Here is a 25,601-nt window from a genome sequence, read left to right as displayed (position 1 = left end):
TCCTAGCTGCAATCCATACAGTCACATTGCCAGCTTCTGATGTGTGCATGTTTTACTTCTATCTTTGTATTTTTATTATTTTTGGCATGTATATGAATCTCTCCAAAACTAGAAATTCACTTTTTGCGGCGAAGCCCCGGCCTCCATAGCTGTCAATTTGGCAACCAGAGGTTTATAGCTGTTTGTGTCATATCCTGTGTGGCACACACTAGGGGGGAGATACATGTGACCAGAAATGCGAGACCAGAACATGTGTTAGATGGCCCTCATACATGCATGACTTCCTCTACGGTTTGGACAGTTATAGTTTTGAGATAACACGTGCCTTCTTAAATCCCATAGTGCTTACTATGCATTAATATTTAATTATACTCAGGGTTTGAGAGGCTTAGATGTTCCTTTAATAAGCAGGTTTTAGGAGAACTCTCTCCGTCTCTCAAATGTGCACTATTAGTACATGACTCAACTTAGTAAACTGTAAAAGGCCAAACTCCATGTCACTAAATTTCAAATGGCCGACCATGAAACATGGTAACACTGTAACTACAAGTGTTGGATTTTTCCTGTTGGCCCAAAAAACATTCAATTTTAGAGCTTACGAAGCAAAAAGGGCACAAGACAGTTAAATGTTGGTTTAAGGTATATTATTTCAGTCATATAAGAGTTAAGATCAATATAAAAATAGAAGGTGCAAAAGGAAGTGGGACAGTCCTACAAAGCCGATATCCAGCTGAAATCTGTCTTTCGTATTCTGCGCAGTTCTTTTTCTTGAGACTTCGGCAATTTTTGAGGTAGGTCATCTGAGAAGGCAGTGGGGAAAGGCTCCTGGTCTTCTGTAACTTCACCTACTACTTCCTCTTCTTCTTCAGATTCTTCCCCTGATTCTTCACTTTCCATTTCCACATCCTTGTTCGCTTCATCCTGGGTGCTGAGTGGCACAAGAGATACATTAATATCTGGGAGCTTAATGTCATCTTGGGTCACCAGTACTGCCCTTAAACAGTTTCATCTGACTAAATACACTAGGTCTCACTGCAGAGCTAAGGAAATAATGAAATCAATTGATTTTAAAATTAGCCATACATGAAAAAAAAAACTAATTAAAAACCGAATGGACGAAAATTCATCGCAACCAATTATGATCATAGGGATAAATTCACTAAATTGCATTTCGGGAAAGAAGACCGTTGGCTAGCTTCAAACCAATCAGTGACAAGAATGTTCAGAACACAGGAGAATAACTTCTGCAGCAAAGGTTTTTGAAGAATGCATATTAAAGAACTTTGTGAGGCTGCCCTGGGCAGTAAACGGTTCTTTTAAAAAGCGCTTGACAGTTGTGTCAAACAGCAATGAGTCGATCTCATCAAAAACTGACCAACTTAAAGTTTTAAACTTGACACTCTTTTAGTGAATAGACCAGCAGCTGTTTAAGCTTGGTTTGTCGAAACATTAGTTAGTACACCCGTTTGCCTAATTTCCATTTCAGGAAGTTCTGTGACCAAGGGAAAAAAGGAATGAAACAAAGCGAAGAACTCTTATGGGTAGAGGAATATGAATGTTCACTTGAAAAAATACCTTTTTCTTTGCTTGGAGATTAACAAGGCGTTCACAAAAATGGTACACAACACGTTTGTAGGTGGTAAAACATGGGCCGGAGTATGAAGAAGCTGAAAATAATGAATATAAGAAAGATGTATGAATTTTTTGGCAAACCATCCCTGTATGTCAACAGCACGGATTAAACACAATGATGACTGTAGACGGACCAAACCTAGAAGGAGCCGTCAATCCTGCTCCAAGTACCGTACAGTTTTAATGTAATACCGACAATTACAGTTCATAAGTACTGAACAAATTAAGTTTGAATACTCCATCATTTTAAGATGTGTGGTTTTGTACTTCTTATTAGACTCAATATGGCTGTCAAGATTAGTGCCACTAGATCAGCACAAACGGGATTAAACAAATAAAATACATTATGCCAAGGGATGGTGACTACTGCCTCTGGCCAAAGCCCAATAGTAAGGACACGTACTTCTTTAATGGCGACCACTCCTTGTACTTTGTGGCTGCTGGCCGACGACCTCCCCATTTCTAGGTCCTGCTTTTCTTGCTCCTGCTGCCGTTTCTTTCCCAGAAGTATGTGAAAAGGTGTAACAGGCAAGCTTTCTTCCGCTGCTGACTGAAAGCAAGAAGTACAACAAAAGAATATTCAGTGCAGTTTATGGTACCGATTCACACTACTGTGATTAAACTCGTTATGAACATTTTCCCAAAAATACATTCATAAAAATGAACTGCTCCATGACAAATATTTAGGATACATATGTTAATTGTTTTTTGGTGAAGGCTCAGCTTTTTAACTCAAGGAGAGGATATAAAACATACATCCATGTTAGAGAAGACCACGATTATACCGAAATTAAAAGATCCATTAAATGTAATTCAAATATTTTGTTGACCTCAGCAGAAATCCACCCACAGTGGCTGCATATGTGTAGGGGCCATTAAGCCGACTTCCAACAAAAAAAACCTCATTGGGTTCATTTTCAATCGCTACATGATTGCTTGTCATGGATGGGGTTGATCGGCACACAGAAGTCAGTCATCCAGATCTGATAAACCCACAAAACCTGGACTTACTGGACTATGGTCAACAAGAGCACTAAAGCCGAGGACCACCGTTCAGGGTAGATGCATCTTCAATGTCAAGTACGAGAGGGTAAATTGTTGCCAACCAAAATTAGTTTACTTTTGTTTTGACCAAAGCTTTCACTTCATTGTTGGCGAACTGCCTCTAGCTATCCTTCTGCCTTAGTCAGCAGGACATGTTTATGAGCGGAAAAAAAAATAGTTAGGTGAAGGTTGAAAATATTTCATGTGGCCCAAGAGCGTGTGATCAACGTACCTGCTTGCTTAAAGGAGCGAGTCTCTGCTCTGGCGATTTTGTACTAAAAGTCATCAGCTCCTACAAGAAACGATATAAAACACAGTTAGAGCAGCTGACCGTTTATGCGGAGCATAAAGTTTAATTAACGTGTCAAGGTAAAGTTAAATTGAGTAGTTAACACTAGAGTTCAATAAACATTCTCAATCCTGCATAACTTGTTTCCTACAAGCCGACTTACACAAGTGTTGGCTAGATAAAGCGAGGTTGATATTTCATACCTCCCAAATGTCCCTTTCTTTAGGAGTTCAAGCCTCTCTGTGTGACCAAAACGCCTCTATCCCGCTTTCCTCCCCTGATGATACTCTTATCTTCCATAAAGTAGTATTAAACATGTCACAAATACATATTAAATGTCATCGCTGCATTAGATACACCTCTGATCGCACCTCCAAAACAAGCATCCTTGAAATGTTGAAGTTATGAGACTCTGGACAGTTAGTCTTACTAATGATATTTTCGGCCAATTAAACAAATAATTGCCCTTTAATATTACCTGCCTGGTAATTAAACAGCAATTAATAAAATATTAGTAAGTCACATCCAAATGTTTATCTGTAGCAATATATATTGGAACATTTAATCTTTTTACCTGGATTTCTGTGAGAAAGTAAAGCTGAGACCGGATAAGCCAGTGGTGGCTATCTGAAAGTGGAGTTTCCGGGACGTCCCTTGGTACAAACAAAGCGTATTGTACTTTCTCACGGCAGATGTCTTTTTGGATATAAATTGGTCTCGGCTCATCAGGTTTGAAAACTATCACTGGACCAAAGAAGAAATCACTAAAATTATTACAGAAGTGTTAATATTGCCGCGCTGTCTTGTAAGTCATAAAACCGTCCCCATTTTTGGACAATGGATATTGCTCCTGCGGACAACAGAATCTGGTTGACCCAAGAAAGACACCAAAGGAGCCAAGCTGTAATAATGCGATACAGCTATTAATAAAGACACGAATAACCCTTGACATGCCAAGAACATGTTAAATCACCATCAAAGCCCTAGGTTATACGTAAGATCACAAGCCTTTGTGTTTTACTTACAGTTTGTGCTTCCAGTGGCATATGAGAAGGCAGCAATATTTTCAGACTGAGAGTCAGGCTCCAGAATCGCGGCATCAAGCTGGGCCCTCCACGCCACTATAAAACAGAGACAATTACACAGGGTCCGACAAGCAGAACCTGATATCCCAAAAATATATACCTACGTACGCACCAGGATGTGCTCAAAACCCTGGCTGAACGGCCTTTAGTAAAAGGAGTCGGACATTTCTGATATGCACATGATTAAATACAGCATTATATAGGATATTGATAATGGCGCATTAACCCCTTAAACCCATTTATGACAATACATACGGGCTTTGTCGTGAAGGGGTTAAAATTAAGTACATGCTTCAGACCCAGGAACTGCGCTGGTGATCAGTAAGGTGCAGACAAGCAGAACATCAGACAAGAGCGCCCCCTACAGAATGCTAGAGCTTTTACAGTACTGTTCAATTTTCAGACAGCAGCATGGACCGACCGATCAACAAGCTTTCTTATTATTTATTGATTATGTAGCGCAATAGTATGACTGCTTGTGAAACAGGAATTCAAAATGGAGGAAATTGATGCAAAAGGCAACAGATCTAGTTTATTTAAAATTCTAGGGATATTTTTTTTTTTTTTTTTTTTTTTTTTAGTTATTAAGGGTTCTTATAATTTCTCGGAAAAAGGAGAAACACTTCCAAAGTCAACTTGCTTTAAGCTAAAGTAGTTAGAGATCAAAAAAAAATCCTCTACAAGATGGGTAAAGTCAGCAAACCACAAAAAACGAAGAACGGAGCCTCGAAATGTGAACGTTAGTTTTTTGATATGTCTCAATAAATGTTACTTGGCGTTTTGTTTGTACAGTATTAACGGCCAGTCGGAAATTATGTGCCATGTAGGAGAAATCTTGTGAACTGGAGGTTATGCAGAACAAAATTAAAATGTGTTGGTAATGATGTATGAGGATGCTGAGAATTCTGTGAAGGTCAGCAGCCCTCCGAACCACCAGACAGCACATCTGTGTACCTCACAAGCCAAAATCAACACCTCCTTCAAATATCAGATCAGGTAGCCACTCAATGGGACCTCTGTTACAGAATAGACACAGCTGCAACACGGAAGCCAAGAATACTTCCCGTAACATTTCCACTCATCCGCTTATTTTATGTTTAGGTTTTGTATGTGCTGCCAGGTCATCGAATCGAACATGAAACATACACACCAGTTTTACATCACTATTAAAAATGCTAGGTGTCCTAATCACAGCAAATTGAGTTACATTTGTAAAGGAGATGTGTCACATTCATTTCCATTTCATGCCAACTGTATGTACCTTTCTCATCAAACCAATATCCTTTTTAATCCTGAAAGAAGGTTAAATGTACCAGTGGATCAATCAGGCTAAGGCCGTGCTAGTTTGGGTCTTACTGATAAGTAACAATCTGTATCACTGGCTTATACAAGATCATCAGGAAAAGCTTCCTTGCTTCCAAAGCAGTGAAGCAGTTATATTTATTTTCTACGTAACTAAATAAATAAATATATATATATATATATATAAATAAATATATATATATATTTATATATATATATATATATAAATATATATATATATATATTTATATATATATATACACACACACACACACATAGCCTAAAAATGGAAGGTTTGATTCTAAATATGCTCATATGAAAATTAAAGGGGCAAATTCACGTAGGGCTTAACCGAGTTATCCAATAAAATAAAATAAGAATCTTACGTGTGCAGGTTAGTAGGTTCCAGCAGTTTATGAATCCATTACTGGAAGAAGCAAGAAGGTATTTGGAGCAGTTCATTCTTCCAAAACACAGGCTCCTGCACAAAAACAGTTGTTAGAGAAAATGATCAGGCCATGATGATAGGCTCTAACAGCGTCTTCTGAAAAATCCACTTATTTCTAAATGAGATGCAATAGTAAATCTATTTTGCTTTTAATGGTACATTGAATCAGATATAGGATTCCATGGCACCTAACTTGTCAATAACATTTCATCACGTGAAACAGGTGTAAATGTAATGTAACGAACAGAAGAACAAAGACAGAAGAACAAAAAGAGGCAAGAGAAAAAGCAGAGCTGTGGAAAAGGAAAAAGAAGTGGTTGTCAGAGAAAGTAGTCATTGAGAGAGAGCGAATGCGAGTGTGAGTAATGAAAGCAAAGACAGTGGTTTTGATCAACGGGGTGTTTGACCAAAGTCTGAGTCATCCGAAAAAAGGGGAGACTACATGGGCCAAATAGTTCTTATCTGTCATCACGTTCTATGTTATTTAATTTACAGAAAGAAAAAGAGGGCTAGGGGATCTAATATGAATACTTGGGCCAAACCATAACTATTTCCTCACCGGATTCTTCCAGGTGGATGGCAGAACGTAACTTTCATTTCCCAGGAACTAGTATCCCAAATAGTGACGATCTCTTCGAAACTGACAGCCAGCAGCGAGCTATCCTCAGAGAAGCTGCAGTACGTTGCCTTGTTTTTGTGGTAGCTGCCAACAAAATCACAGAACCAGCCACTGCTCTGCTCTACAAGCACACGATGTAAAGGAGAAGAAGAGTTAGTTCATTACTGATTTTACAGCCATGATAGACATATCAAATGCAAGGTCGCATCCTACAGTAAATATAAACAAGGTATTATATATATATATATATATATATATATATATATATATATATATCACATGCACAATAGACACACATGCTAACAATACATGGGAGACTTTTTTTAGAATGATTATATGATAAGTATATTTAGCCTGCTAATAAAAATATAATACCAATTACAGATAGCAGTCCAAAAGCACAATGGGAATGGGAATGGTAAAATTCTTGGTATTGTCAATGGCCTGCTATAATAGTAAGCGAATAGAGGTAATGAACACCACCTACTGGCCAAATTGTATACTGCACATTTGTTCACTGTGGTTCAAGTTAGTCTAAGAATTACACTGACATTGTAGTTCATCTGCTCTCCAATATATAGAAAAGGAACGCTTCACACATAAAAAAAAATAAATACAAATGATTGAGATTTATGCATAATATTCGTAACATAAGAATCTGTCCCTACTTACTGTATATGTCAGAGTCATCTCGCAGCACCCAGACTTTAAACAGACCATCCTTTCCTGTAGTTACCAAAGAAGGAGCATCTTTCTCTGAACGGTCTCTGCTCCAGAAGCACATGGAGGTGATTTGATCTTCGTGAGGCATGTTTACGGTGGTGTTCAAAACAAAGCTTTAAAAAAAAAAAAAAAAATAGAATGTTTTTTGAAAATGGAACTTCTAAAGCATTGACAAAAAATGGCTAATCAACATGTTTCTATTGTGCATGCCTTAATCAAGAAAGACTAGTCAACAAGATACCTTTTGTTGCGACTAGAGGACTTTATATAGAAAGATGTAACGCCTTACATCCAATTAATTGCCTTAAAATAATTTAAGAGTCATTTCATGTAATGAAAAGCCATAAAATAAGATCTGGGGTTAATACCGTAGAGGGAAAAAGTGAACAAACAGGTGTTTTTCAGAATTAAAGGGACAGTTTAATGTACCAAACATCATAATGCACTTTAATAGGCATTCTCTCAAATAGTAAATAGACTTGCTGAAGCCCCCATGTGGTCCAATAATACTCGCTTCTGATCGGTAGCCAATAAGTGATATAAAAGTGCTCTCATTGAAATCAATAACTTTAATATGCATGGATTGTTGTTGGGGGTGTCTGGGGCAGTAAGTCTTTAATAGATGATGTTGTTGAGACATTGCAAACATTTACCTCTGGGATGCCTCCTGATATTCCCAGAACTTCAGCTGTATTTCAAGTCCCTCGGTATCGGCTCCTTGTAACTCCTCCACCGTCGCCAACCAGTCGCCTTTGTTGTTGAAAGCGGCTTTCACCAAATCCATGTACTGTAGCCCTGCTTGGTGCACAAATTCCTGCTGCACAATATCTAGCTGAGGACAGAAAGATAAACCAGAAATTAACCCTCTGCACAACCACATAGTACCGAAAATGTTAGGCTAGTCCTAGCCACTCTCTCACAGTTTGGTTTGTATATCTCAGGAGGATTTCTTCTGCATTTATGGACTGCCATTCATTCCTTTCAGCAACAATGGAGTGCATGCTCCTTCACTCCAACTTCACAGCTCTGGACACTGTATTATGGAGTTGATTTAGCATGTAATGTATTGCTCTTTTTGTAGACATGCTTATAAACTTATGCAAAAAAAGACTTTATAGGTGAAAGGGCAGCATTTTCTCTGGCAAACTCTCCATTTAGTGAATAATCCCCCCATATATATTGTAATTTTAGTAATGTAGAAGAAATGCTACAGCCTATATTCACAATATTGTGGGTTATTAAAACAACAAACAGGATTTTGACTGACAGGCACCAAAACACAAAATAGTTTTGGAATGGCATCTATCACTGTTCCCACGAGTATAGATGATTTTTGTCCCTGAAATAAATGTTGGCATGAACTTACATTATAGAGCTGCTTGTCTTTCTGTAGTGAATAGAATTGGAGATGACCTGGTTTCCCATTCAGAACCAAGGCCTTGCTCTTAGGATCAAAGGTCAAGCCGGTCTTAACATCATTTCCTACAAAAACAAACAAAAAGTTAACATCAATCCCTATATAAAAGGGCATTAAGGATAACAAACTGGACTTTAAATCAGCCCCTGCTTGATAGGAACAAGAGTGTGGATAGAGCAATGGGATACATATGGTATGATGCGCGCTACAGAGGGAGTAATACTATTTGCCGTACTGCTATTTTATATAGAGGAAGGATCGGTGTGGTTATGGGCCCAGTAATCAATATAAATACAAGGGGAACAAACTGCACAGAGGCAGCAGTAAAGATGATCTGATATCTATACCAACAACACGACAAACAGAACAGAGGATGAAAGTTTAGAGCGGTGACTATAGACAGAATGATGAACATTATGTTTAGATGGGAGCAAGCAAAAAAAAAAAAAAGCTAATGTAAAGACATTCCTATTGATGAATTAGACATTTAACATGCGTCATCCCACTTATAACGCATCTAGTATGCTAAACACGTACACTTTGGATTAGAGATTTGATGTCATGTGACAAAGTGTTTCTGCAAAAATAAAAAAATGAAACAACTTTTCATAATTAAGCAATTATTTATGGGGAGGCTTTGGACATTCAAGAGTACTACAAAGTAATAGATTCAACAGAAATGGTGGAAAAGCACCTTCATACCCTGCTACACATTTGCATTGTTAAGGTTTCCCCTTTGCAAGTAGAACTAATGTCACAAAAAGTGTAAGTTTACCTTTCACCAAGCCTTGAATGACAGCAGAAACTTTTAAACCGGCACTGATGATGGAGATCTCTGTAATGGGGGAGAGAAGATGGTAGGAAACGAAACACACATTTCAGTATGTCTTTTAAAAGCTTGGCTCTCTGTATAAACAGTTTATATACCGATATATTAAAATTCATTTATACATTTAAAAAGGCAAATTGAGGGAAATATGCAGGGAAAAATGGGTCTCTGATTCAAAGTGAGGGTGATAATCTACCCTAGATCAAAATAAATTGAAATAAAATAAAATATGCCACATGTTATGTTTGAAGAAATCAGCAGATATCTGGAGCAAAGAAATTAAAAATCTAGTGTGTGTATGTATATAATATATATATATGTCAAAAGTTTTATACTCAGTTGGGATACTTATGTCAGTTGTGGATAATCACGTGTGCCAAGACCAAAAAAAACACCAAACACACCAGTTGACAAAAGGTTTCCAGCAGAGAAAAATGGGGCGATATCATGGTCTTTAATCATATACACCTTGTATTGTGGCAAGTATGATATTCTCTTTTATTTATAAAGCTCCAACAATGTACGCAGCGCTTAATACAAAACATATTTTCAAGGGGTATGACAAGATGAGAACTGACAGACTAAGACAAACCGATACATTAGGTAGAGAGAGCCCTGCTCGCAAGCTTACAATCTTGAGGATATCTAAATGCTTTGGATTATTATAAATGTATTTTTGTATTTCTTAAACACCAGTTGTATCAACTGCCTCCTGTGTATCCCAATTAATGAATAACATTTATTTTCATTGGAAGATTTTAGTATTTTTATTTGTTTGGTCCAGGTAATGCTAAGACTGAGTGAAAGACTACTTTATAGCGCTATAGGGCCACAACCTATGCTAGGGATATCTCCTGTTTTTTTGAAAGAAACACACATGAAGGACCAAGGCTCTGGCTTTTAATTAAAACAGGAGGCAAACCCTTTTCCCAGTAAGCTTACTGTTATCTGCATGAGATGTGCAGTGCAGAGATCCATCAGGCGAGGTGGAGATGTGCTCAATGGCTGCTCCAAGACGCGGCAGGAATTCTTTACTCTGTTCCGAGCCAAATGTCCATTGCACCAGCACCGACTCAATCCCTCCACTGAACAGCTTTGTTCCTGAACAGAAGAAAAGCATTTTTTACTTTATTCATTTATTTCTTTTTTTAAAGAAAGCTGGTCTTGACAAATAAACTAAAAAGCGAAGTGAAAAATACACACACTATATGAATTAGAAGCAGATTAAAACTGACCTTGGGCAGAGAAAGACAAATCCATGACAACATCATGGTGCCAATGCAGGGATGTGTAGGTATAGTCCTGTTTATGGTTGAAGTTTCTCCTGTTGGTAAAACATAAGTCAATTAACACAGCAACAATATTTTTTTCCCCTTTGTTATATTTTATATGCCAAAAAAATGCATAGTTCGTAGAAGATTGCAATGGGCAAAGTAAATGAGATCTCATTTACGATCAGACGCACCCCGGCTTAATTTTGCCTATTGCCTAAGTAGGTGGTACCCAACTAGAGGCAACAAGGGATGCAAACAGGCAGCTTGTTAAATTTTAAAAAAAACAAACAAAAACAAACATTTTTTTCAGACATGGATACACAGAATTACTGACCAGGTAGCCGTTTTTTTTTAACATATAAAAGAAGTTCGAGATGAACTCCCCACTCCAGATTTAACTCTCTTGTGCCATCAACATACCAGGTAGATCCAGAACTGAAATGTGAGGGCAATTTCCCTCCCCAACGGAAAGGCTTAATGCAACAATTGTGCAAAACCTCTGCTTCACATAAGTAAGGTTTGCTGAATAGTTTTCTTAAGGGCAATAAATAAAGTTTAACATAACTTTAAATTGGGTAAGAACATTTGTGCTTCCACGTTGGGTCTGTTTACTTACCAGAGGCGTATTCTTCCATCGTTGTGCCCGGTGGCTATGCAGTCCTCGCTAGGGTGACATGCCACAACAGCGAAGATGTTATTAGCGCCTTTCTTGGAAGTAGGACTTAACGGCATCCTTCACAAAACAAGAAAAAGAGTCATTGTCATTACTGAGCAATTTTATTTTTATAGATAGGTAAGTGGACCAGTAAGAATTTAAACTCACTGCCAGAAAGAACCGACACAAAACAAACATCACCTACTTACCTAAAATACTTCTTGTTCTTGAAATAGTACACAAAGAGGTTAAGTCCCTTGGCTGTAGCAATATATTCACCCTAAAAATATATTTGCATATATGAGATTATTACATACTGGAGTAGACTAGTAGCTGTAGCACTTCCACAAAGATCAAATGTTTTAAACACCTAAATCACAACCTTAAATTTAGACATTTAAAAATAAAATAAATATATATATTATATTATATATTATATATATTCATTTTATACATACACACACATATATATATATATATATATATATATATATATATATATAAAATGAATACAAAATGCAAAGGAACAAATCTTACATCTCTTCCTACTGCTGTGCATTTGGGTGACGGGCTAACATCGTCAAATATCGTGGTCAGCTCTGTATCTTTACATTCTTGATTAGTCGACTTTGGTAGTTTTATTGAAATCAGCTGAAAAGTATCTAGAAAAGAAAGAAAAGACTCAAAACTGTATTATGATATTTAAAACATTAGAAGACAATGCTTGTTAAAATTTACTTCTATGGACAAAAATGCCTTCAAATTTATAGTTGAGATACTGGCTTCCAAAATAAGTTTGTGCTATAATAAAAGTAGTTTTGGCAACTGATAAGCCTGATTTTTCCATTAAATAAGGCTGGTATCCGCTTCCAGCCTGTGACAACAGCTTGAAAGGCCTTTTTTTCCTGTTCCTACCTTACTCTCTTTATTAGCCTTCTAATCTCCCTTTGTTCTGTTTCTTTTTCTCTTTAAGCCATTTAATGAAACAAAATAAGATATAGAGGGCAGAATTTATTTGGCACTTTGTTTTATTTTGCATTTGATGTTGTATAATATCTACGCTGCACAAACCTTTAACTGGTCTATTTCTAACAGGTTAAAACACAAATGAAAATTAATAATTGGTCCCGTAGTAAACCCCAGTGCCATCCTATGCTCTTTTAAGACTGATAATCAGAGGATTGCAGAGGCATCTTGAATAATACACAAAACCACACAATCTATATTCGCTAGGAATGATGCAAACATAATTCTCCAGATATGTGCTATATAATATTTATGTCCTAGGGATGTAATATATACGTGGATACATTTAGATCTATGGTAAGCAATCATACTAATTATATACCGACACCCAGGACTGCAGTGGTCCTGTAGGATTCTATGCACTGCACCCACAGATCAGTTGTAATATTTGTGTACGATATACATTCGGGTTGGTGGCATGGATCATACCTGAGGCTGCGTTGTTATTCTTCGGAATAATTGCATAGATGGTACTTGCACTCACAGTTGTATACAAGGCAAGGAGTTTGTACCCTACAGAAAATGTCTGGAATGAAAGGAAATATATTGTTAGTTCTGCAAAAGTAATAAACTGTGTGGGCTTGGAAACCCTTAAAAATTAAAATGAAGACTACTTTATTATGGCCCTACCCGAGTTCTCCTCCATAAATAAAACTACACTGACACCATTAACCCCTTCAGACCCCTACAGAAGTACCGATATGTCCATAAAATGCATCTCAAGAAACCGATCCGTGTCGCTACATGGGAGATCTGTCTGTTTGACAGCCTGGACTCCCCCCTGTCAGCATCGCCGGCTTTCTGCTGCCCGACCTCCTGTAACAGCTGCCGGTGCTACCTCCATTTGCCAAGTAAACAGCTCTGAGTCTTCTCCTACAATGCATGATGAGGTTGTAGATCACACGGCAGGGGATCTGAGACCATTCCTCCATACAGAGTCTCTCGAGAGCCTTCACATTTTGAGGCAGATGCAGATGCTGATGGACTCTCCTCTGCACTTTTGCCCACAAGGGTCTGCTGGGATGGCCATGGTAGGACCTTGATTTGGTGGTCAGTAAACCATTTTGATGTTGATTTTGATGTATGCTTTGGATCGCCGTCTTGCTGCAAAATCCATCCCCAGCCCATTTAAAGCTTTCTGGCAGAGGCAGTCAGACGTTTACCAAACATCAACAGACATTAAATGGAGTCCAAGATGCCATGTATACTAACTAAATGTCCAGGTCCTGTCAGAAAAACAGCATCCCCAGAACACCACCACATTTAAGCGTGGGCATGAGGTACTTTCCCATACAGCTACCTCTCTATGTGCCCCAAACCCACTGGTGTTTATTGTCAAAAAGCTCTATTTTGGTTTAAACTGACCATAGAACCCAACCCCATTTGAAGTTCCAGTTGTGTCTGAAGATAGTTGAGATATTTCACAATTTATCGTTGGATAAACCTGCGTTATGTTTGCAATTGTTTGATATCCATCAGATCTGAGTATTTTTGTGTATATTTTGAAGAAAAGATCAAAGGGTTTTACAATAAAGACATTTTTCTCAGCCTTCTTTGCTCAGATTTACCAAGGGTGCCAACATGAGACGAGGGCTCTGTATATGTATTAAAATGCAGCCTTCATGAACACCATGGGGAAGTGTGCGGTCTACATGATTATTCCCCGATAACTAATCTCATTTATTGTAGACTGTTTCTGAACATTATCAGGGGTCTTTAATCCTAGTAATTACATTTATGTATTCCATAGGACCCCTAATGTTTAAGAACATTACCTTTATTAAAATGCCATCCATGAAATCCCATAGTTTAATAGTACCGTCCAAAGAGCATGAATAAAGCTGTGAATTAAATAAAACATACTGTTAAAATACAGATTAAGATTATAAAAACAAGTATTAATTTTCTGTTTAAATGAAAAGTATTAGGAAAACATTATCAGAGGCAACTCCTATTTTTATTACATTACATGACAAACATCGCATACAGCACTTCCCAAAACAATAATATAATAATATATAATATAAATCTACTTTTTAGCATAAAAGAGCAACAATGACAGAAGGGGCAAAACTAACTTCAACACAAGTTTGCCCCCATCGCTGAAGCAGAGATCAAATGCAAACCAGGGGCAAACTGTGAGAACTTTCTCTAGCAAGAAGGGCTGACCTGGCACTGAATAATATATCATTCCATGGAAAGGGCGGACTAACGGCACTATATATACAGGGCCAACCAAAACTTAACTTTTCTTTTAGTGAATGGAGCCAAATGTTTAAGGCTACCAATATATATTTACTATATGCATTATCAGTAAAGGTTTTAATCTATGTCCCACTTTGGTGTTTTGTGTTAATCTGAGGGTCCAGGCGTCAGAATGGTCCATCCTTTGCTAAAACTAGCCTGGCTACAGGGACACCCGTACATTGTACGCAGGAGGGAAACGTCCATGCAGCCAATAAAGAATGGACAATGTCAACATCTAATGCCAGCTTATCAGCGATAGATGTGTAACTGCAGACCTGCTCGTTACCACCCATTTCAGTTGCCAGGTGGGCTAGTGCCTAACAGTGCCCCCCACTTACTTTAATTGCGTGTCGTATGGCTGAACATGGCTTTGGTGGACTTGCCGGAGTTATACCTAGTCTGCCTGTACAGTACAAGACCCTTGAAAACAGCTAATTCAGTGAAAGTCTGCTTATTTTCCATTTGCCTCAAACGTTAGGTATCCTACCTGCAGGTGGTTTTTCGGATTCAGTTGGATGCCAGTCACCAAGTCTTTGTGACCCTGCAACACATGAACACATTCTTCTGTGGATGTGCTAAACAACTTGATGTAGTCTCCAGAAACACAGAGGAGGTATCTGCAAAAAAGAAATGGTTTCATAAGAAGTCAGCGATCTATGTCAGAAATATCTAATTTCTATGTGTTAATACATAGGCCATTGATGACTTCATATATCTCCCATATCCTGAACTTGTCCTGTGTCTTGGGTTGTGAGATATATACGGTATTCCAGGGAGATCACTAATTATATATATATATATATATATATATATATATATATATATATATACGTGGCAAATACAGGATTTTTCTCTGTAGTGAATATGCACAAAGCTATGGACAATTACCCTGTCCTAATTCTAAATCTCTAAATCAGCAGAATCAGGGAATTACAATTTATCGATTACTAGCATGCACTTCATAGAAGGGACAACATATATGTTAGCCTCATACATGCACAATTTAAGGCTGGTCCCTGGCAAGTCCCGCTGTAGTGACACTGTTGGATCTGCTAACAGGCACATATAGTTAATAGATTGTAAGCTCACAGAGGTCTCTTTTCTCTGCCTGCAACAGTATGACTATTGTGTTAATGATTCTGAACGTTTTTGTACAATGTCATTGTTGTAAGTTTTCACTGTGATTTTGTAACAGCACTACAGAATGTACTGTATTTGCTCGATTATAAGACGACCCCCCAAAATCTGAATATTAATTTAGGAAAAAAAGAAAAAGCCTGAGAATCGCGTAGACATCTACGCGCTGCCCCGGCTATACATCGGGGACTCAGAAGCACCGGTAAGCTGGGGGGGGGGAACAGGAGGATCCAGGTCCCCTGCAGCGCTGCAGGAGATCTGGATCTTAGTCTCATAGTCAGACCTATCTGAGGTTTGATTATAAGACGACCCCGATTATAAGACAAGGGTTTTTTTTGTTTTTTTTACAGAGCTTTTGCTCTGAAAAAACTTCGTCTTATAATCGAGCAAATATGGTAAATAAAATGTAATGTAATGTAATTCAATGTGCCACTGTGTCCATTGCTAAAATCAGTTGTAAGTGTAAAATGTACTAAACATGTATGAAAGTACATACTCCATGAGATCTGTATACTGAATCAGCGCCTGCAAAGTACTTAAGCCAGTATTGATATCTGATACGATTTTTTTTTTTTTTTAATTTTTATTTTTTTTACAGAGACATGGACAATGAAGAAAACATGACCCACTTTACAGATGTCTGAAAAATGAATAAAACTGTTTAACATTTAAAAGGCAACCTCTGTGCTTCACTGATCCTCTCCTTCCTAGTATACGAAGTACAAACTAGCGAACAAGAATCTCTTTAACTAACGCATAGTTTGTCTTCATCTGTCGATTCTAGTTTTGGTTTTAAATGTACGTAATGCATGAATTGCCATGTCAGTAGTTGGCACTATTAATAAACAATCGCAAATGGGACATCACTGAAATGCTCTAGACTTCTGTAAGCAGCATCACCAGGTTTTCTGTGCTTGTGCCTTCACGCTTCTAGTAGTAGGGTGGAGCATAGAAACATACCCTGACCTAGTTCATCCCTTAGGCTGCTCGCATCCTAAACAGGCTAACACCTCATCAGAGTAAATAAAAGGTTTGTCAAAGGATAATTTCTGCCATGACTGCTCCTTAACCCACAAGAAACCTCAAAGGATAACACACTAGGACTTCCAGAGCACGGCATGTCCTGCATGGCCAATGGAGGCAGATGCCATGGTAAACACTGCTTTCTATGGTAGCTGCCACAGCCATCAGCATGCCAACGCGACATAAGACATTTACCATGCAGTGTAACCTCGCCTGTGCCACAATAACCCAGACAGATCGCCACAATATAGCATTTGGCTCACCATGCCACCCAGGGAAACACACTGCATTCCGAGGAATATAGTGCAACCGCCGCCTACACCACACCTAATAATTGTATAAAGTGTATTATGCACACTATACTGGGGTAAATAAACCGCGCCGCCTCCATGTCTGACAGAGCCCTTAGCACTTTAACACCTCCTTATACAACTCACTTGGCGTCCGTGGAAAAGACAGCTCTCCGGTAATTAATCTTGCTGCCGCCGGACCGAACGACGCGGATTTCCCCCTTAGCCACCATTTTTTCCCGTCGATCAGTCCTCGCTTATCCCGCAGGACCTGATCACACCACACGTGGGTAACCGGGTAACAGGAACCACCAACTGACCATCGAGTGGAAAAGGAAACTGCACAGAGCGCCCTGTACACTCTATGGTTTCGCCATCGTGTAGTGATTCGATTCCGCCATGTTTCTTCCTGGCAAGCTTACCGTTAAACTAATGTGCCCTAATTAGCACTGTAATAACAAGGCAGCGTTGACCGGAAAAAATTATATAAAGGTGAAATTTCGTTTAAGTGAAACTTATGGTGAGAGTATAGGTCGGGGAAGGTTTTTGCCCCTGTTAAAAATGGCGGAACTGTTTGCGCCGACCATCATTCGTATTAGAGTACGGAATGGCGTCATTTTATTTAACGTTCCCTCAGCTACAGGTGACGACGTGAAGTTGCAGGGGCTTAGAGGTAAGGAAGTGTGAAGGCAGAGAGGAGAAATAAAGCTGCAGTTGCGGGGGTACATTTCCCGCAGCAAGAACTGCCCTTTCAGTCGGTCTGTACGTGAGCATGTATGGAGCGTATTAAGCCGTATGTGCTTTCAGCACCCTTATTAATGGGTGGGTTTGACTGAAATAACCCTCATCAATTACAAATACCACACAGTACATGGGGTAATAAAATTACTTGCTTACATGGGTCCTTCACAGTGCACGAAATGGGGCGTTTCAGTTGGAAGCAAGGTATTGACATCTGAGTATACCGCTGGGGGAATTCAGAACTTGACCCGGTAACCCTTCTGTCTTAATTATCTGATTTTCCGGTTACTTTTTTGGTTGGAAAGCTGAGCTTTGGAGAGCCCACTTGCCAAACGCACTGATTGCGAGATTATATATATATATATATATATATATATATATATATATATATATATATATTAAACGTCATTCATCATATAGATGAAAATCTCTCGTTGCATGTTTCTATGCAATCAGCTGCTGAGGTAAAAATGACATACATTTCAAGTGGATGGGGTGCATTCTGGGATTGAACAGAACATCCTGGGTACTTATAGCTCACCAAGTGGCTAGGGGAAAGAAACCCTAGTAAAGATACATAGGCGTAGATGTGTCACAGTCTACATTGCAATTAATATATATATATGTATATATATATATATATATGTATATATATATATATATATGTATATATATATATATATATATATATATATATATATATATATATATAAACAAAAAACAGGAAAAAGTTGTATCCAAAAAATGTTAATTTAATTAATTCTAAAAAAGCTGATTTGATTATTGGGTTATTTTAGGCATTACGGTTTATTACGGGATGGTTTGGCTGTATGGGAGATGTTCCCATTGTGGGCATAGGTTTATGTTTTAAGTCTCTATATAGTCTGTCTGTCTTCTGCATTTTCTCTCGGGATTCATCTGACCCAGGGATTTTTTTTTATTGGGCTGAATTTCCATTTGTGTTGTAAAAACATTCCTCCATCTTACATTAAAAGTCTAGCTGGGTCTTGATGTCTATCCAACAGGTTGTTACACCTGATTTCCATTGTCTGGTGATGCAAAGCGTTGAAGGCATTTAGACATCTCTGTGGAAAAGGAATAATTGAGGGGTTAAGACCCCTCTGAAGGAGCAAATTAATAATCTATATATCTGGTAATATGTGCAATAGAGAGTAACATTCTCAACACATATGGAGCAGGTTACCATGGTTTTTAAGCATCTCCAACACAGTTTTGGGATTGAATTATATTTTTACATTTTAGCTGGGGTTGGATACTCGTACCATCTTTCCATACTTTTTGAAATATGTTTTGTGTATAGGTTATTTTCCTCAATTGCATTTAGCCTTTCCCCAGCCTGCCACTGATTAGGATATTCCGAGATCTGTTTCCCACTTGATTATCGATTGGCATTTCTCAACTGCATTGTGTCTTTCTCTCAAATTGGTAACTTTTGATATAAATTTTATGTTTTTTCTTCAACTTTCCTTTTTTAATCAAGATTCTAATATAGTTCTAAAACTCTGTGGTCGGTAGCTTGAAGCTGGCTTGCAGGTATGAAAATGGGTGAATTTTACCAAACAAGAAGAAAAGGTGGCGATGTTACATTCGATTCATTCATACTAATATCTTGAAGATACCCATGCAAGAAATCTAGTGGGATAGTATCTGAGATATGGAAAAAAAAATATTTTTCCAATAGAGACTATTATATCTTTAACAATTGGATTTGAAACTGGGATGTCATTAATTAAGTGTGGAGGAAGATTCCACCATGCAATTTCCTCCATAAAGATCCAACTAGAAACCGTTTGATCTGACCTAACACATCTCAGATAACGTGTAAACATAGAAATGTCTTTGAGTAATTCTATATTGTTCAGATACACTGGTGTTTGAGGGTTTTCTGGTAAATTTATTGTATGAAATTGTTTTTTTTTTTATTCCCCCAAATGAACTTTTTAATTAACATCTTAAATTGAGAGAGGATTTTAACAGGTACTCCTAGGGACATTAGCCTAATGAAATTTAGTAATTAGGTGTTATGTAGGCTTTCACTGTATTAATCTTCCCCATTCAGGAATAGAACTGAAATCTCTCTAAATGCTGAAAGCATAGATGCGAAGTTCGTTAAAACCATATCATTCAATCCATAGCATATCTTGATTCCAAGATAATCTCTCTCATTCCTACGACAATCTTGATCACACAATTTCCCCAAATATTGAATATTGATTTGCGAGGTTATATCGTTTTAAACAAACCACCTTTATGCAACCAATGAATATTAATATTCACTGCACAAGTAATCCCATACAAATGTGTGGTTTATAGACCAAAAGTGACATACACCGGTGGAGAAAACTATCGGGTTCTGTATGAAGACATAAAGACATAATGTTGCATTTTATTTATAGAGGTGATTCAGTGACAGGAGACTATGAGTAAGGATAACACTTAAAATTATACAATAGCATGAACAGAGGTAAGGGGTACGGCTACAGAATGAGAAAAAGACCCTGCTCTTGTGAGCTTCGTAGGCATTAGTTCGAGACTCGGCAACCAAGAGAATGTACCTGGTTATTAGGTATGAATATGTTTGGTTATGAAAGTGATAGAAAAAGCTCATATTAACAGTGGGAATCTCACGTCTTCGTAAAATAAAATTTTCCAGTTAAATATTCTCTTCCCAGCCAGGTTCTGCCCTATATGATTTAATCCTGCGTAAAAGTGCATCAGCTACACATAGATCTATTGCACATGAGAGATTTATAGCCCCCAAGTTATAGTGGATGCAGGACAATTCATTCTTGATTGTCCCTATTTCTCTAATTTCATTTGTGCCTTTTTGAGAAAAAGTTCAGTTGCCCATTAATGATATTATCAGTGGGCACAACATAGCTTTGCAGCCGCTCATGCGTTAAAATATACAAGTTTATCTCTTATTACAATAGGAACACTTTTCAAATTCGCAGATTGCGCAAGGACCTCATAAATTATGTCTGAGGAAGCATACACAAGTAAGGTACCAGAGGCATTCAATATTTACATTCTCTCATGTTACCCTTTAACGTTAAAAGGTTTAGCAAGGCAACAGAATCAGGAGTGATCACTGCTATGTCTAGTTATGGAAAAAGTATCAATGATCCCTAAAATTTGCAGTTTTTGAATAACATTCATTCCTTCTGTTGTAGGAGCCAAAGAGAAAATCGTCTCCATAATCTAACACAAATCAATAGGATATGGATCTGAGGAAAAAGGATCCATGTCTACAAGATAACGTGGACGTCTTGCTGATTGACAGCAGAGGAGTTCCTTACACCGTTAAGAAGAAAAGTAACAATTCACGTTCTGGCAGAGCGCAATCACGAAAATGTAAAAAACGGAACAGATGCACTACTCAAGCGAATGGGGAAAATGTCACTTCAAATGCAACAGAAGGAAAGCCTTTAAAATGTACATACTGTGGAAAGCTATATAAATGGCCGTCGCATCTAAGGTACCACATGCAGAGTCATACCAACGAAAGGCCTCATAAGTGCACCATATGTTCGAAGAGCTTCAAAGATGTCCATAAGCTTGCCAGGCATCAGCAGACTCACACAGAACTTGGAGAAGACATGGCAGACGTGAAGGTGCACAAATGCCATGTTTGTGACAAGCCTTTCAAATATCGATCAGATCTAGATAAGCATAGCTTTATACACACAGGAGAGAAGCCATTTAAATGTTCGTTATGTAGTGCAAGCTTCAGGCGCATTGACCATCTGAAGAGACATAATTATATCCACACAGGTGACCGGCCTTACAAATGTAGTGTTTGTATGAAAGGCTTTTTGGAAGCCACAGAACTTGTCAAACATGAGAGGGTTCACAGTGGCAATAAACCATACCAGTGCACCCTTTGTAACAAAAGCTTCTCACTTTCACGAAGCCTGAAGGAACATAAAATTGCCAGCCATACAGTGGCAGAGCTGGAGAACGCTCTACAAGATACCAGTTACAGGATTACAGCTTCTAAGGACAGAAGCCCGAACTCTGAAGCAGCCTTAAAAACCGAACAAGAACAGCTAGATATAAGGATAGTTGAATTTTCCTCAGCAGGTAGTCTAAATGTAATAACTGTTTGTCTTTCTGATGATGACAGTGACTTGGATACATTTAAGAAAGACAATTAATGTTTACATCCTTTTTTTTATACAGATTTAGGGTTTCTAAATCCTCAGACGCTCTATATAAAATGAAATTTTATTAAAATAAAATTATAAATCTGTCTTTATTTATGAGTTAGTTTAGAAATGAAACACAAAACACTGTACTATTTAAAATGAGCTCCCAATGCAAAACACACAAACATGTCGTTTTTGAAGCATGCAAACTTTATTCCATCTCAAGTAAGCAGTCACATAGTCATTAGGACTTGCAGCATCTTGCATGTCTTATTGAAACACAAAGCTGCTTATAGATTGAAAAATTATCCCCCAAAGAATTTGTAGTTCTGAAATGTAATGTATCTGTCACACTGCGCACCTTGTACTGTTGTACATTTCTAGTGTTTCTTTAAAGTTCAGCACCCCTGTGTAACAAACATAGCGAGTACCTTATGCTAGATTGAGCTTCAATTCCTGTATACTGAGCCTATGTAGAGTGTCTTGACCGTAATTTATCTACGTTTACAGTGTATTTTGGAGCTTCCCCATTTATTTCTGATTCTTGAAAACCAACCTTGGCCTGTTACTGAAATATCCTCACTGGTGTTCTTTACACCAGTGGGCAGTGGAGTTCCTATGGCTGCTAAGTACCCTAAATACCTTGGTCCTCAGCTTCACAGGGAAAAGCAGCTGTGAATAACCTGCAAAACTATGGGATTGCCTCTTGTTTCCATCACTGGAAATACCTATAAGTAATTGTTTCATGAAAAGTCTACAAGTGGAGCATTTTTTCCTCATTGTTTTTTTTTGATTCATTTTTATAGATTTTTTGAAAGTGGGCTCTGGTTGTCTTTTGTAACAGCAATGTTGCTGTAAAATGGACAAATAAGGATATCCAGATGTAGATTCAGATCTAGATATCCAACCATGGCTTATGATGCCATCCATCAATTTGATATACACATCACTTGGTACTCCTGAATCCTTCATTTTCTCCATAATTTCCTATGTAATTTGTGGCCAATAAACATGACATGGGTCACTCAGCAGATTGCCTTTAAAATGTGTAACTTTACAATTATTTTTCCCCACATTTTGTTCTTGGCTGCAGATCATACATTTATTGGGGTGCTTGCAGTTCATTAGAGCATAGAAGTATTTATAAGCATAAATTGTTTATGTAAATTGTAAATTGTTAATATTAATTGCATGTGTTAACCAAATTGCTCCAATACAAGTCTTCATGGAAACCTTGAGACTTGTTATTATTTAAAGGTAAGCTTAAATGAGTCACCGTCATTCAAGCAGGTATATCAACCATAATATATTGGCAGAAAAAGAACCAATTGAGAGTCTTCGATATGATCCTGCCATTGTAGAATAGGAAGCGACATACTGCGTCACCCTGAGATTTTGGCCTTTCGCCCCTTTTTTATATATATACAACATTTTAACATTTGTTAACCTCTCAGTGCCCAGATGGAGGGGCAGTTCTTCCAATCATGGTTCCCCAGAATAAAATGGGAGTTTTCCTCTCCTGCGTGCTGAAGAATGACTTATTGTGAGTCTAGAGGTAGCTCCTTCTCTGTCCACCTGACCCCATCCATACAATATTTTTCTATTATCAAGTAAAGCTTTGATTGTCCCCACAATCATTGTTGTCTATGAGAAATTCTTTCAAAATCGTAAAAGGGATTAATCACCTTCTATCAAAATATATTACCGTATTTGCGCGATTATAAGACAAGGTTTTTTCAGAGCAAATCATCTGAAAAATATCCCTCATCTTATATTTGAGGTTGTTTTCTAATCAGACCTCAAACAGAGCCGTCGTGCACACACCGTGCCGCCCAGTGGCAGCAGTGCCTCAGCTCTTCGTCCCACCCCATTTAAGATGTGACGTTTAAGGGGGCGGCCTCATAGAAGAGTTCCTCCTGACAGGGAGAGGATTGTCACGTCGGAGGACAGCAGGGAAAAAAACCCACAAAAATGTAAGTATTACCAAAAAAATTGTTAGGGGTTATAGGAAAGTGGACCCATATTGAAGGGGGGGGGGTATTCCCTTGGGACAAAAATTACAAAATATAAAAGGGGGGCGGCTGAGTTGTTGCATCAATAGGGGGGGTGGCTGGGGGTAATAGACATGGCAGTGGGGGCATCAATCAAGGAGGTTGGTTGGGCACACATTAGCCAATACAAAAAGGCTGGGAGCATAAATACCCAAGGGAAGGGGATTACATTACATTTATTTATAAAGTGCCGGCAGATTCCGCAGCGCTGTTACAGTCAGAAGTACAATTTAGAAACATATACAAAAACACATGCAATAACAAACTGGTGCAAAGGAGAAGAGGGCCCTGCTCTTGCGAGTTTACAATCTAGTAGGTGGTTGAGGGGGTAGTGAGACAATAGGAGAGGAGTGCTTGGATGGGGATGAGTTGACCTGGTTCAGATGATGTGTTGAAGCTGTTGATTGTTCAGATGGCTTGATTATGATGGTGGTTGGGAGTACAGGGAAGGAATGTTGTACGCTTCCCTGAACAGGTGGGTTTTCAGGTTTTGAAAGTTGCGTACAAGGCAGAAAGTCTATGGGAACGGGGAAGGGAATTCCACAGGAGAGGTGCGGCGTGGGTGAAATCCTGAATACGGGAGTGGGAAGAGCTAACAACAGTAGAAGATAGCTGTTGGTCGTGAGAGGAGAGAAGGGGTATATTTGGATAGGAAGCTAGAGATGTAAGGTGGTGCAGTTATGTTGAGGGCTCTATAGGTCAGGATCAGAAGTTTAAATTTGATTCTGGAGGGTATTGGCATAATGGGGCAGCGGATGAGGAATGGCGGCAGAAAAAAAATTATCTGGCTGCAGTGTTGAGGATGGATTGGGGAGTAGGGAGTTGCAAAAATCCAGGCGGGAAATCGCAAGGGAGTGGATTAGTGACTTGGTGGTTTCTTGTGTGAGGAAAGGGTGGATTTGGGAGATGTTTCTCAGGTGGAGGTGGCAGGATTTGGTGAGGGACTGGATGTGAAGGATAGGGACTGGATGTGAGGGATTGGCTGGGGCATCACATAAATCAATATACAAGGGTGTGGGGGCATACATGCACAAAGGGGGGGCAATATACAAGGTTGTAGGGGGGACACATTAATACTAAAGGGGGCCGGGCTGGGGCATCAAAACACAAGGGGGCAAAAATACAAAAGGGGCAGTTAATGGCAAAGCAGTGTAGAAAGTAAAAAATGTTATGCTTCATTGCAGCAGAGCCTGTCCTGGTATGCGTGTTTGGGTGTCGGTGTGGCAGAGGCTGTCCTGGTGTATGTATTTGGGTGTTGGTGTGGCAGAGCCTGTCCTGGTGTGTGTTTGGGTGTTGGTGTGACAGAGCCTGTCCTGGTGTGTGTGTGTGTGTTAGGGTTTCGGTGTGGCAGAGCCTGTCCTGGTGTGTGTTTAGGTTTTGGTGTGGCAGAGCCTGTCCTGGTGTGTGTGTGTTTTTGGGTGTCGGTGTGGCAGAGCTTGTCCTGGTGTTGTGTGTGTCTGGGTGTCAGTGTGGCAGAGCCTGTCCTAGTGTGTGTGTGTTTGGGTGTCGGTGTGGCGAGCCTGTCCTGGTGTGTGTGTGTTTGGGTGTCGGTGTGGGAGAGCCTGTCTTGGTGTGTGTGTTTGGGTGTCAGTGTGGCAGA

The 25,601-nt window shown here is 38.7% G+C and overlaps 2 protein-coding genes across 5 annotated transcripts; one reads left to right on the top strand and one right to left on the bottom strand.

Annotated features, from left to right (window-relative positions):
• Positions 1 to 629: 629 nt before the first annotated feature.
• WDR75 (WD repeat domain 75) lies at positions 630 to 17,349 on the bottom strand. The gene is made up of 21 exons (XM_053471497.1): positions 17,188 to 17,349; positions 15,078 to 15,207; positions 14,119 to 14,184; positions 12,773 to 12,869; positions 11,855 to 11,979; positions 11,527 to 11,597; positions 11,279 to 11,395; positions 10,624 to 10,712; positions 10,331 to 10,489; positions 9,335 to 9,394; positions 8,509 to 8,624; positions 7,796 to 7,974; positions 7,092 to 7,255; positions 6,360 to 6,540; positions 5,739 to 5,833; positions 3,991 to 4,086; positions 3,540 to 3,709; positions 2,909 to 2,968; positions 2,036 to 2,182; positions 1,576 to 1,667; positions 630 to 928 (listed from the first exon to the last, which is right to left on the bottom strand). The coding sequence occupies exons 1-21, from the start codon at positions 17,271 to 17,273 to the stop codon at positions 712 to 714; spliced, it is 2,517 nt and encodes an 838-aa protein (XP_053327472.1). The 5' UTR covers positions 17,274 to 17,349; the 3' UTR covers positions 630 to 711.
• A 108-nt stretch (positions 17,350 to 17,457) lies between these two features.
• LOC128501699 (zinc finger protein 596-like) lies at positions 17,458 to 22,052 on the top strand. 4 transcript variants are annotated; one of them, XR_008355053.1, is made up of 2 exons: positions 17,458 to 17,713; positions 19,283 to 19,439. XR_008355053.1 is itself a non-coding variant. In XM_053471267.1 (2 exons), exon 2 carries the CDS (start codon positions 21,024 to 21,026, stop codon positions 21,957 to 21,959), a length of 936 nt encoding a protein of 311 aa, XP_053327242.1. In that variant the 5' UTR covers positions 17,556 to 17,713; positions 20,976 to 21,023; the 3' UTR covers positions 21,960 to 22,052. The 4 variants fall into 4 exon arrangements, 3 of the variants coding, with proteins under 3 accessions (XP_053327242.1, XP_053327243.1, XP_053327244.1); XM_053471267.1 differs by lacking the exon at positions 19,283 to 19,439 and adding an exon at positions 20,976 to 22,052 and having other exon boundaries at positions 17,556 to 17,713; XM_053471268.1 differs by lacking the exons at positions 17,458 to 17,713; positions 19,283 to 19,439 and adding exons at positions 17,753 to 17,862; positions 20,976 to 22,052.
• The last annotated feature ends 3,549 nt before the right edge of the window (positions 22,053 to 25,601 follow it).

The sequence above is a fragment of the Spea bombifrons genome, chromosome 7 (genome assembly GCF_027358695.1).
Source record: "Spea bombifrons isolate aSpeBom1 chromosome 7, aSpeBom1.2.pri, whole genome shotgun sequence".
In the NCBI taxonomy this organism is placed as follows: Eukaryota; Metazoa; Chordata; class Amphibia; order Anura; family Pelobatidae; genus Spea; species Spea bombifrons.
Note: the sequence above shows the minus strand (reverse complement) of the source record. Positions and strands in the feature narration are given on the sequence as shown.

Coding starts and splice junctions, on each gene's coding strand:
- WDR75 (XM_053471497.1), bottom strand. CDS start 17,273: ATGGTGGCTAAGGGGGAAATCCGCGTCGTTCGGTCCGGCGGCAGCAAG. Junction 11,980..12,772: donor GAATAACAACGCAGCCTCAG/GTATGATCCATG, acceptor TTTCTTTTCTAG/ATACTTTTCAGCTGATTTCA. Junction 11,598..11,854: donor GCACAGCAGTAGGAAGAGAT/GTAAGATTTGTT, acceptor ATATATTTTTAG/GGTGAATATATTGCTACAGC.
- LOC128501699 (XM_053471267.1), top strand. CDS start 21,024: ATGGATCTGAGGAAAAAGGATCCATGTCTACAAGATAACGTGGACGTC.